Genomic DNA, 13,982 nt, shown 5'->3' on the forward strand with positions numbered 1-13,982 from the left:
AATTGTGTTAATTGTTGAATTATGATGCTATGAATCTTCGAACTAATTGTTGAGTTTCCGTTGCACTTCTATGGAAGTTGTTTTATGTTAAAGACTATCGATTGATGGTGTCGTTTCCCCGTACTATGTGAATGCTATGTATCCGCTTTATGCGACGAGGTGATTGCTTTTGAGAATGAATATGTGATACCTCAATTGTTTCGTTTGTGAATTTTTATACTCTGATTTTATTTAAATTCCGCGGGTAGAATTGGGGTGTTACATTAGTGGTATCAACGCAGGTCGGTCTTGTCCGGCCAAGTGTCGAGTCGTAGTGTAGTCTAACAATCGTGTATTACTGTTTGTGCTGATTGTTATTGTGTTGTAATGAAGCTATGGTTGGGAGGAATGATGTTGTGATAGCTGCTGCTTTGGAAGCGATGGCTCAGGCTATGCAGAACCAACCGAATGCTGACGAGAATGTTGGATCTCGTAGTTTGGCAACTTTTCAAAGAGAGAATCCGCCGGTGCTCATGGGTACGCATGACCCCGATGGTGCTCTTGATTGGTTGAAGGAGATCAAGCGAATCTTCCGTGTTATGGATTGCACTCCTGCACAGAAGGTTAGATATGGCCCTCATATGCTGGTTAAGGAAGCGGATGATTGGTGGCTAGAGACCCGTAAGAGGTTGGAGGCTCATGGTGAGGAGATCACTTGGATTGCATTTCGCATGGAATTCTTAAGGAAGTACTTTCCTGAGGATGTCCGTGGTAAGAAGGAGATTGAGTTCCTTGAGCTAAGACAAGGGAACAAATCTGTTGTGGAGTATGCTGCCAAGTTTGGTGAGTTGGCTAAGTTCTACCAATACTATGATGGTGCGAATGGTGAGTTCTCCAAGTGCATCAAGTTTGAGAATGGGTTACGTCCAGAAATCAAGAAAGCGGTTAGTTACCAAAAGATCCGTATTTTTGCTATTTTGGTTGATAGTTGTCGGATTTATGAGGAGGAAACAATGCTCATTATCGTGTTACTAATGAGAAGAGGGGCAAGAATCAACAAAGCCGTGAGAAACCATATGATGCTAGTAAAGGGAAGAAAATAGTTGCTCATGGTCATAAGAATAGTGGGGGAGATGCTCCTGCTAGGATTGTATGCTTCAAGTGTGGTCGACTTGATCATAAGAGCAATGCTTGTACTGCTGAGGTTAAGAGGTGTTACCGTTGTGGTAAGATGGGACACATGTCTTCTGATTGCAAGCATAAGGATGTTATTTTCTTTAACTGTGGTGCGGAGGATCATATTGATAGCCAGTGTCAGAAGCCAAAAAAGACAACTGTAGGTGGTAAAGTGTTCGCTTTGTCAGGCACTCAGACATCTAGTGAAGACAGTCTTGTTAGAGGTACTTATTTCATTAATAGCATTCCTTTAATTACTATTATTGATACCGGTGCCACTCATTATTTTATTTCTGATGATTGTGTGAAAAGATTGGGTCTTACTTTGTCTGCTATGAATGGAGAAATGGTTGTCGAACTCCCCGCTAAGGGAACAGTGACTACTTCTGTAGTGTGTTTTAATTGTCCGTTTTCAATCTTTGATAGGGACTTTGTTGTTGATTTTGTGTGTTTACCGCTTGTCGGTTTGGATGTGGTTTTGGGTATGAATTGGTTGAAACGCAACTACGTTCATATCAATTGTTTTAACAACACGGTGAGATTTTCTTCTCTCTTGAAGAAGAAGTTGGTTTGTTGACTGGTAAGCAATTGAAGCAACTGATGCAAGATGAAGCACAAATGTTCTCATTAATGGCGTCCTTGTCTTTTGAGAATCAAGTTCGAATTGATGAGTTAAAGGTGGTGCAAGAATTTCCTGAAGTGTTTCCTGATGACATTCCTGATGTACCTCTAGAAAGAGAAGTTGAATTTGCGATTGATCGTGTACCTGGTACCAGACCTGTTTCTATGGTGCCGTACAGGATGTCTGCATCTGAGTTATTTGAATTGAAGAAGCAATTAGAAGAATTACTTGAGAAAAAGTTTGTAAGACCAAGTGTATCGCCGTGGGGAGCGCCCGTATTGCTTGTAAAAAAGAAAGATGGAAGTATGAGACTTTGTGTTGATTATCGGTAGTTGAATAAAGTGACGATAAAGAACAAGTATCCACTTCCAAGAATCGATGACTTGATGGATCAGTTAGTGGGTGCTAGTGTGTTTTCGAAGATTGATTTGAGGTCTGGATATCACCAGATTAGAGTAAAAGAAGATGACATTCATAAGACCGCACTCAGGACTCGGTATGGACACTACGAGTATTCGGTGATGCCCTTCGGTGTTACTAATGCACCAGGAGTATTCATGGAGTACACGAACCGTATTTTTCATACTTACTTGGATCGGTTTGTGGTGGTATTCATTGATGACATTCTTATCTACTCTAAATCTGAATAAGAGCATGAAGAGCATCTGAGAATTGTGTTGCAAGTTCTGAAAGAGAAGCAGTTGTATGCCATGTTGTCTAAGTGTGAATTCTGGTTGCATGAAGTTAGTTTGCTTGGTCATGTCATTTCTGGTAGTGGCATTGTCGTGGATCCTTCTAAGGTTTATGTTGTGTTACAATGGGAGACTCCAAAGTCAGCGACTGAGATTAGAAGCTTCTTGGGTTTAGCTGGTTACTATAGACAGTTTATCGAAGGATTTTCTAAGTTGGCACTTCCATTCAAGAGCTATTTTCTCCAAATTTCTCCAAGAATCCATTAAAGCTGCACTCAATCCAAGGTAAAGGTGGGGTTCTCTTCCTATAATGGGGCTTATGAGCAATTGTATGTTGGGGATTAGGGATTTAGGTTAATATTTTGTTGTGATAATTTGTTACCGAAACTTGAAAATTTTGTTATTGCTGTTTGATGTTACTTGTATCCGTTGTTACTGTTTGGGTATACATGTTAAGAACAAAACCGAAATTTGTACTTGTTTGCATACGTGATGATGATGTTGATAAATACTACTCTAATAAATGTATGTACATACTACAAATTGACCTACACCAGAACCAAATGTTACCTTCTTGACATTAACTACATTATTTACTTTTACTTAGTGGATGTATATATGTAGTAGTAAATGATAAATAGAATTATTAGGTATTACAGTAGTGCATGTTAGGGATGGAACTATTGGTTGGTAACTGTAGCAGTTTTAATAAAATGCAAAACAGTCCCGTTTGATCGAAATAGCCAAATTAAGCGGTCTAATTAGTTGTCCGAAATTTGATGAAAATTGACGTGGTAGCTAAGTTTAATTAGTAAATTAACGTGGTGGTGTTCTTTTGTCGAAATTGTGATATTAATCGGTCGATTAAATTAATAGTTAAATTAATTTTTTATAAGGCTATTTAATTGGAGTAAACTTGAGCTTAGATTAACTATTCGGTTTAGCGGTAAATTACGGTATCTTGTGAATTTGACCCTGAATGTGATTGTTGTGAATATCTTTGTGATTCTTTTGCTAATGGTATCGTCCGTTGATTTGATGAATTGTCAAAATTGTTTCGTTGTTGTACGAAGTTGTTGTACTATGTGTGAAGTGTATTACCTTTAATAATCGGTAATAATTGTGATATGGGCGTGTGCCTCGTGACGAATATTTTGTGAAGTAAATGATGATGATGATGATGTTGTGTGATGTTCGGTTTATTGAGTCGCATACATTTGCATATATATTGTGACGGCCTGGATTGACAAATTAGTGACGAAGGCTTATGCCTTGTGCCTCTGAATTGGGCAATTGGTGACGGGGGCTGAAGCTCCGATTGGTACCACATGCATATACATGAGTCATGTCCCATATATTTCTATGTGATTCATAGCATGACGTTTGGGACTTTGTTGTGATTTGACTTTTTGTGACTTATTAAATGATGGGATTATGTGAAGATGTGAATTTGTGACTTAATGATAGAATGACGATATTAATATTTGTGAATGCAATTAACCGAATATGTCTAATTTCTAATATATAATTTATCATGCGCTTGATTATATGAAGTGATATCTCACCCTTTCTTTGTTTCGCCGTTGCCTTTATATTGGTAACGTGCAGGTGATTCGCATTGAGAGGAGGTTAGCCGAGTTGGTCTTAAGTCGTTGTCGCTCTGATACGTAGCACTCGGGGGACGAACGTGTTGATTTACTAGCTTTTGAATTATTATGTTTTGGCAAGTACTTGAGTTGTCTTTTGAAGATTGCCACTTTAATTGTGTTAATTGTTGAATTATGATGCTATGAATCTTCGAACTAATTGTTGAGTTTCCGTTGCACTTCTATGGAAGTTATTTTATGTTAAAGACTATCATTTGATGGTGTCGGTTCCCCCGTACTTTGGGAATGTTATGTATCCGCTTTATGCGACGAGGTGAATTGCTTTTGAGAATGAATATGTTATACCTCAATTGTTTCGTTTGTGAGTTTTTATACTCTGATTTTATTTAAATTCCGCGGGTAGAATTGGGGTATTACATGATGCTTTTCCAATATTCCACGACCATTTTTCATTTATTTAAAACCTTACTGAACATATCTATAATTTACATTTATTTTTTTATTTGTAACATACTACTATTATTTATAATCGAATTCTATTAATATCATATTTCATCATCTTTATTTCATAATCTTTATATGTATACAACATACTAATTTGTATTTTATACATTTATTTTTATCTTTTTATTATATAACTATTTATTTAAAATATGTTAGGATATATTTTTAATTAACAAAAATATGGTAAAATATATTTTTATTTTATAAATTATATACTCAACATTTAGAAGTTTTATATTTTATTTTAAAAGTTTGATCAATATTTATAATTTATTGCAAAATAGGTAAGTTGTTGACTAGAAACAGATTTTAAAAATTATGATAATATATAGTACAAACTAATTTGTATGTAGGGCTCATAATTATTTTGTAATTTTTTAGGAGTGTCATCATCTTCTAAGAAGTCCAATCTCAAATATTTAATAAAATTGATATCAAACTTTATTTCTTTTTACAGCTCACCTCATTGCCTATCAATTTTATATTTTCTTACACTATAAACATCTTTACACAATTAAACATGTTTTTAGTCTTCTAACTATAGCAATTTTGTTTTTCATCACTCTAAATATACTTTTAATAATATGGATTGTGATTTTTTATACAGAAAAATGGTATTTATTATCCAATTTTTTTTATTGAAAAATGATATATGGAAAAAATCTATTATTGATATAAATATTTTTATATACGAAAATTTACTATTAATCCAAATATTTTTGCATACAATACATGAATAAAAATAATATTCGTATACGGAAAAAAAACTATTATTGATCTAAATATTTTTATATAAGAAAAATGATATCCGTGATCCAAAAATTTTTTATTAAAAAATGGTATACAGAAAAAAATCTATTATTGATTTAAATATTTTTGTATACGAAAATTTACTATTGATTCTGATATTTTTGTTAATGATACCTAAACATAAATAATATTTATATACGGAAAAAAATCTATTATTAATCTAAATATTATATATACGAAAGATGATATTTATGATCCAAAAATAATATACGGAAAAATCTATTAGTGATTATTTAAATATTTTTATATATGAAAAATTTTATTATTGATTAAAATATTTTTTTAACCTTCCATTTAAAATTAATATATTATGTAAATAAATGCGCATACATGACTAGAACCTGTGCGTATGCACGGATTTGTTACTAATTTTTACTGAATTGTTGTTCTCGCCAGTCGCCACTGTTGCTCTCTAAAATAAATGAAAGTTTACCTTTATAAACTAAAAAGTAAATAAATTTTTGGGTTAAATAAGTTTTTGGTTCTTATAAATATCTCAATTTTTGTTTTTAGTCCCTATAAAAAAAGTCGATTTTTAGTCCCTATAAAATTATTTTTTCACTCTCTTTTAGTCTTGTAGAGGGAGTAAAAGTGAGTGCAAAAGTAATTTTATAGGGACTAAAAATCGATTTTTTTTATAAAAACTAAAAGTAATTTTTGGTAATTTTATAGGGATTATAAACGTATCAAATTTTTTTTGAAAGAGGTGAAACTTTTAATGAAGGAGGCGAGAGATTCCATCACTTTATCAACACATATATGTCTGCCACTATATTTCACTGTATCAACACAGAATGAATAGGGAAAAGGGAACCATAAAGTAACTGAGAGATTCCATCACTTTAAATAAATCCAAATAGCACCAACAACTTCCCAATGTAAATACTCTCACCAACCACATATTAAATAGTGCGAGTGATCGAAGGAAGGAGCACAACAAAATAAGCTAAATAATTGATTCTAGATCTAAGCTCTCCCACTTGCTTTTCCTGCATAATTCACTCCTTCATTTATAAAGGTAAACTTTCATCTATGCTCTTCTCCTTCTTCTTCATATATAAAGACTGATTTTCTTTTTCAATATTTACATATTCACTAACATGTAATTACTTTTCCGTTTTAAGTGCGAGTGTTGAAGATTTCAAACTTTAGAAGTTTTTAAGACAATGGCTTCTGATTATTTTGACCAGACTCAACCATTTACAATTATATCAATTATGATTTCTTTGATTAAAATATAAGGTATGATGTTTATCGTTCAAAAAGGCTTTTGATTATGATTTATTTGATTGTGTAATTACTTCCATAAATTTTTTTTTGACTAACCATAACATTAAAACATTACAATCATATATAACTTCTATTCTCTGTTGCAATCCTATTAAGTTTATGTCTTTCCTGTTCTTTTCGTGATGTTTAAAGAGTTTATAATAGTTTCATCGTTTCCCTTCACTATATAAATTTATGTTTTAAGGAAAAACTGAATATTTATAATATGAATGCACGAACTAGTTTCAATTTCCATCACACCTCGCAACCTCAGTTTGTGTTGGATACTTCCGGTCTTTAATTCTTAGCTTAAAAAGTTATAACATGTTATTTTCCATAAATTAGGTCCTTGTTTTTTTAAGGGATATGGCAATATGGCATCATCTTCCATTCTCTCATTGTTATTATTTGTTTTTTTCTAAAAATATTATATTTTTATTAGTCATAAGTGATAAATGTGGTGATATACAGCTATGACATTGGGTTTCATAAAGTACTTTTATGAATTTTTTAAAGTGTATTTTTTTTTTTTACTTTTCAACTCTATTCTTTTATTTATTTATTGTTGGGTTAATAGCTATTTACCTCCCTGCTATATGGAATTTTTATGAAAAACTCCCTTGTAAAAAAAAATTCACATGGATGACCTTATAATTTTGAAAAAGTCACTACTAAAACCTTCCCCATGCCAAGTCATCCAAAATGCTGATGTGTCATTGCTTTTTTGTTTTTCCCATTTTCTTTAAATGTCACATGTGTTTATTCATTTTGTGTAAGGACAATTTTACCCTCAACCCTCCATTACAGCTGCGGAGCACCTCTCCACTACTCCACTCAACCCTGCAAGTTTCAAAATTAGAGATGTGCTGCATATTACTCCAACTTCATTCTACAGAAATTAAAACAAGCTTCCTCCAAAATATGTCACCATAGATCCAATCTTCATCTGCATAGAGATCCTTCATAGATTCCAATCTCTATAAGCATAAATCATACCATAAATGTCATCTTCATCACCATTTTCAAGCACAAAAACTTAACTGGAAAATATAATCACTGGTTCACCTTCAAAAACCTGCTTCAAAACTGGTCTACATAATTTTTAATCCATATCATTAGCTCAACCGTAACTTCATCAGGTTCTTCATTACTGATTCCTTTAAAGTAACAAACTCAGAGACGCATCTCAGAAAGAAGGATCTGAACTCTACACTCAAAGTTTCAGGCGAGCTATTCACGAATCAATTTCGAACGAAGGAAAGACGAATCGAACGACGTACCAGAGATATCCCGAATAAATCTTCATCTTCATGAAGAGAGAAGAGCAAAGAAGAATGATTCAAAGCTTTCTACTGAAGTGTAGGGTTCCCAATTTTGTTTAGATTTCATGATTTCTATGTTGGTTATTCGTTTGCGCGTGTTTGAGGAGACCGAGTGATAGCGTTTGAGTTTGAATCCGAGAGAGATGACGTTTTCTTGGTTGTTGTTTGTTTTGTTTGAGTGAGATTCAGAAGAACAGAGAATACAGAGAGTGAATCGATTGAGTCATAAGGAGAAGAGAGGGAGAGAACCGAGTGAGGCCGAGAGAGATAGAACAGAATTGAGGATTTTTTGTGTGTGTGGTAGTGTTCTATTTTGTTGGTTGGTTATAGAGATATAGAAGCAGAGAGAGATGACGTTTGGGAAGAACAAAGGAACAATGTTGTTGTTGAAGCAGAGGGAGAAATTGAAGAAGGTATGAACAGTGAGAGGGTTGAGGGTAAAATTGTCCTTACATAAATGAATAAATACATGTGGCATTTAAAGAAAATAGAAAAAACAGAAAAACAATGACACATCAGAATTTTGGATGACTTGGCATGGGGAAGGTTTTAATAGTGACTTTTTCAAAATTATAGGGTCATCCATGTGACTTTTTTTTTTACAGAGGGGTTTTCGTAAAGGCTCCATATGGCAGGGGTAAATAGCTAATAACCCTTTATTGTTTAAATGTGTCTGCCTCCACAACTTCATCTTCTTCAAGTTTCTTATGTTTTTATTTCCTTTCGGTCCCTCCGCGACTTCATCTTCTTCTATTTTCTTCTACTTCTATGGACTTCATCTTCTTCTATTTCTATCCTTTTTGTGCATCTTCTTATAGGTATGCGAACTCCGCCACAAATATAGCTCTCCAATGGTTAATTTTCAAGTGGCAACTGAGATATTGTTGTTTGCGACGTGAAAATTACGCGACTATATTTTATTCATTAGTTAATTTAATTTAATTCTTGTATATAATTAAACTTTACTATGCGAGATGCCTTGATGTGGACCATTAACGACTTTCTAACAAATGACATGTTGTCTGGTTGAAGTACACATGGCGAAATGGGTCGTCCACAATGTATGGGATACACCAAGGCGTTTATGTTGGATAAAGGGAGGGAAAAGCTCGTGGTTTGACTGTCACCGCAGATTCCAACCAATAAATCACCCATATAGAAGAAACAAGACAAATTTCAAAAAAGACGAAAGGGTAACAGATTCTCCTCCGCCTCGATTGTCACCATGTGCTATATGGGACCAAGTTTGTGAACTACCAAAATTCACAGATACTGGCAAAGCATTTAGAATTGAAGGATATGGAGTCGAACGCAATTCGACAAAAAGAAGTATATTTTGGGACCTCTCTATTGGAAAGATAGTTTGTTGCACCATAATTTTAATGTTATGCATATTGAGAAGAATTTTTTTGATAATATGTTTAACACAGTGATGGATGTTAAAGACATAACAAAAGATAATGAGAAGGATAGACAAGACGTTTAAATTTGGTGTAATTGAAAAGAGTTGGATTTGAAGCCTCAACCGAATGGAAAGTTATTAAAATCGAAGGCTTATTTCAGTCTGACCTCCCAAGAAGCATAAGCAGTTTGTCGATGGTAAAAAGATTTGAGAATTCCCGTCGGATATTCTTCAATTTTAGCAAGGTGTGCCGATCCTAACACTTGGAATTTGCATGGTATGAAAAGTCATGATTGCCATGCATATGAAGCTTATCTTGGATTATTTGTTCAATATAGATGGATGTATCCATTTGAAAGGTTCATAGGCGATTCAAAGAGATCAGTGAAAAATTATGCTAGAGTCGAAGGATCAATATGTGCACATTACTTGCATCGAGAAACATCACATTTTTGCAATCACTATTTTAACCACTTGATGTTAACTCCAAGAATCATACAAAATCCGGTAAATGTTAATGAAAAAAGTAAATTTACCTTATCAATCTTCGGGCTTCCATGTCGTCCATCTGGAAAGAAGGGTGTGCATTGGTTGACCCAACAAGAAATGCAATCTGCACATGTTCATGTCTTGATCAACTGCGTTAAATAGAAATGCTACATTCTTATTAATTGTCTAAATGTGTTTTAATTGACGATTTTATCATTTGTGTCAATGCATAGTTAGAGGAGACGAAAAGTGAGGAAACCTCACTTCCAGTACATATGTTATGGAAGGAAGCTCGTGTGGGCAAGAATCGAGCTGTTGATCCCGATGTTCAAAAAGTTTATGATGAATGTGTAAGTATAACACTGTGTCTTTAATTAAATCAAATGTTTATTAATATATAATTGATTTTTTATCTCCACTAATAATTATTGAAATGTAAATGAATTACAGGAGACCGTGTCGCAATCGGTATCCACCGGTGAGGACCAGGATAATAGGAGCGTACTTAGTATAATACTAGATGTTCCTGAGTATCCCGGTCGGGTGAGGGGTAAAGGTCATGGTGTGACTCCAACCTCTTTCTACAAGCATTCTAGGAGAAGAAATCCTACCAATGAAGAAGTGTTGCAAAAATTGCAAGAATTACAAGCACAAGTCTCTGAATTGCAAAGAGATAAAGAGATGTATATGAGAGAAAAGTGCAATACTTCATCGGTGAAAGAAACTAGTGATAAAGCTAGTATCAACTGTCAAAGAAAATTTCCCGAGGTAATTATAAATTCTTTTTTCTTACAATTGTTCTATTTTATTAATGATAATGACTCTATATTTATTATTGGTTTAGGGCATTTCATCTTGCCAACTATACTTATCGTCACCGAATTATCGCCTAGTTGGCAAGGGAAAAGTGCACAACACTTTGGGAGATTTACTTCACCATAGACCGCTCCCGGATGGACACCTGAAAGTATCAGTTGATGTTGTATTAGATCATGATGCGGTGCTACCGGTACCTGACATGGTCTCAGAGACAACGTTGCTGCGAGATGCAATAGGGTCATTTGTTGCATGGCCCTCGAAGCTCATTATCATTGGTGATGAGGTATGTTGAAAACCATTATGAATCATTTAGTTTTCGAATGTCAATTCTGAACCGTTACGTTAATTATTTTTTACATTTTAATTTTAGATTGCTCCTACAAAATCCGCAATTAAGGGTAAAGATATTTTGCAGGAGGATGAGTCTGTTGCATCACTAAAAGAGGTACATTTAAAGTGTTAATATATAATCTGAATCTAAAACTGCATGATTTTTTAATTTACCTAAGTTATATGATTTTTAGGTATCTTCTCGAGGGTCACAACAAGTGACGCAGCAAGTTCGTAGCGTACCACCCAAGGAAAAGGGACCTCCGAAGTCCGTGGCAAAAAGAGATGGTGCTTTTGTGCCTCGATACTTTCAGACGCTCAGAACACTTGTTGATATGTGAGATTTTACGACAGGTAGTATCCGACGATGACCACCCATCCTAACCGGCCGTCACAACCCACTCTCTAACAAATCCGACGGTTGAAGGCATCACCACCCTTCTTCTATAGGTTTTTCTCTTCTACAAGTTATACTTTCTGAAATTTTAATTGTTATTTTGCTTGTTTTGCATAATGTTATATTTTTCATGGTAACTACAACTAGTTGATACTATTGTAATTTTAATTGTTATTTTGCTAGTTTTGCATAATGTTATATTTTTCATGGTAACTACAACTAGTTGATACTATTGTATATTGAACATGAAATAGATAATATAAATTTGGGATGGAAGATGAATGTTTATGTATTTATATATAAAAAATTCTTAAGAAAAACTAATAAACAGAAATGTTTTGTAAAAAAAATGTGAAAGTTAAAAAAAATTCAGAAACTTTATAATAAAAGAGCTTTGAAAGTATAAATAAAGAGAAAGAAATTTTTTTAAAAAATTAATACTAATTGAAAATCAAGTTACAAATAAGTTAACATATCAGTAAAAAATGATAAACATAAAAAAGTATAAAAATAATTTGATACACATATTTAATTTTGGAGATTGGTTGAAATTTTAGAAAGATGAAAAGTCATTAGAGAGACATTAATTGAGACTCTTATTGACATTGTAGCAAGATCCTAAGATGGGTAAACTTATCTTCTGTTTCTCACAACAATGCTCTACATAATCTATATCAGTTTCGTGGCTTAATCAGTGGTGGTAAGACTGTTTTAGAGATGCTTACCGCCATATAGTTCGCGTGTGTTTGGACACTGTGGAGGAATCGTAACGAGAAGATTTTCAAGAATGGTGGATGAAAAAATGCAAAAATATTTGAAGATATTCTACTGCTATCATGGAAGTCGATCAAGAGTAAGATGGCCGGTTTCAGCTACGATCTTAATCACTGGATGAGATATCCAAAGGATTGCATTAAGGGGTGCTTTACATGATTGTTTGTGGTGATCTGTTTGCAATAGCTCTGCTTAATAATTGTAGCCTTGCTTCTCTGCATTGGTGCAACTCTCTCTTACAAACCAGAAGTTTTATAGTGCTTTGTGTATTGGTGCAATTCGGTATTGCTCTATAGTACTGCTCGGTATTTCCAGGGTTTTCTCTATATCTGCAGCAAGCTTGTGCAATTTTTTGGGTCTGGCTCAGCAGCGGAATCTGATCGCGAATGGACGAATTTTTAAGAATTCCATCGTGTCATGAGGCTGTTGTCTCAGATATGAAAATATGGTGTTGACTAATTTGGTTTGGAGCTGTTGCTCACATGGTAGTTGTACTCCTTATTTGTTAGTTTTATTTGGTAATTAGCAGGGTCTGTTTTGGGTCATTTTGAGCAGGGTGTAGACTAAATTAGTAGAGCCTTTTTTTTTGACATGAGGGTATTGGATTCTGTATCTGGTGTTGGAAATTTGTACTTTAATTTCCTATACTTAAGGCATTGCTTATGCCTTCTCTTTTAGAATAATTATAATTTTGCTTTTGTCCTTTAAAAAAAAAACAAAGCTTTCAAAATTTGTAATTAAAAAAAATAATATACTCTAAGAATAGAAATATTCCCCTCTTCAACTTTCTATATCCTTACATAGAGAAACGAAACATCTTTTCAAGTCTTAAGGCAGCAGAGTATCAGCGGGATGCTGCATGGAGATAGTTTCAGGTTGAGTCAGATAAGTCGGAGCCAAAAGAAACAAAAGATTATGGGAAAGAAAATATCAAGATGACAGACGGAAGCCATACCGTCCATAGAACGAATGCTCCACAACAACATGAAGGATGCAGCAGCACAGGGCGGGCCCTGGGCCAGGGTAAGCAGGCCCTAAGCCCAGGGCCACATAAAAAAGGGGCTCATATTTTAAGGGTTTGGGTTTAGAAATTATAAACTAAACTATTTATGTATATGTTATGTTGCAGTAATGAACACAAATCCAACTATAGTGCAGCGGTTGTGTTCTGTAAGTTTAATGAATGGGTTGTGTGTACGATCTTTGGTTCTTTGAGTTGATATGTAATTTTTTTTCAACTATTTTCAAAAACTATTATATGTAATATTTTCAAAAAGTTTCATATTTTATAATATTAAAATTAAATCACAAGTCATGTATTAAACAACCATAGGTTGTTACTTTATACTCATATTAAAAATTTATTAATATTAATATTATTTTTAATTAAAGGGTTAAGTATGTTTTTGGTCCCTATAAATATCTCAAATTTCATTTTTAGTCCCTATTAAAAGATGACATATTTTAGTCCTCATAAAATTACTATGCACGTAGTTTTAGTCCCTACTATTAAATCGATGTGTATTTTTGAATGATTATTTTACATACATGTTTAGAACGTTATAAAAAGTTCCTAAAAAAACTCAAAATTTGATTTATAAGTCGAGAATTGCATTAATTTTATCATTATCTTTTGAAATTTAAAAAAATTATATTTAATTCTTATCATTATTAAAAAATTTATAATTTGGTAAAAATAATATTTTATATTCTAAACACGTATGAAAAAAATTATTCAAAAATTTAAAATTTTAAAGATAATTAAATAGTTTTCAAAATTTTAAAAAATA

At 33.4% G+C, this 13,982-nt stretch overlaps 1 protein-coding gene across 1 annotated transcript; it reads left to right on the top strand.

Moving 5' to 3' along the window:
* Nucleotides 1-1,210: 1,210 nt before the first annotated feature.
* On the top strand, nt 1,211-1,732 carry LOC131642900 (uncharacterized). The gene has a single exon (XM_058913064.1). It carries the CDS (start codon nt 1,211-1,213, stop codon nt 1,730-1,732), a length of 522 nt encoding a protein of 173 aa, XP_058769047.1.
* The last annotated feature ends 12,250 nt before the right edge of the window (nt 1,733-13,982 follow it).

The sequence above is a fragment of the Vicia villosa genome, unplaced genomic scaffold (genome assembly GCF_029867415.1).
Source record: "Vicia villosa cultivar HV-30 ecotype Madison, WI unplaced genomic scaffold, Vvil1.0 ctg.006041F_1_1, whole genome shotgun sequence".
Classification (NCBI taxonomy): domain Eukaryota; kingdom Viridiplantae; phylum Streptophyta; class Magnoliopsida; order Fabales; family Fabaceae; genus Vicia; species Vicia villosa.

Excerpts from the sequence above, each read along its gene's own strand:
- LOC131642900 (XM_058913064.1), top strand. The coding sequence starts at position 1,211 with ATGGGACACATGTCTTCTGATTGCAAGCATAAGGATGTTATTTTCTTT.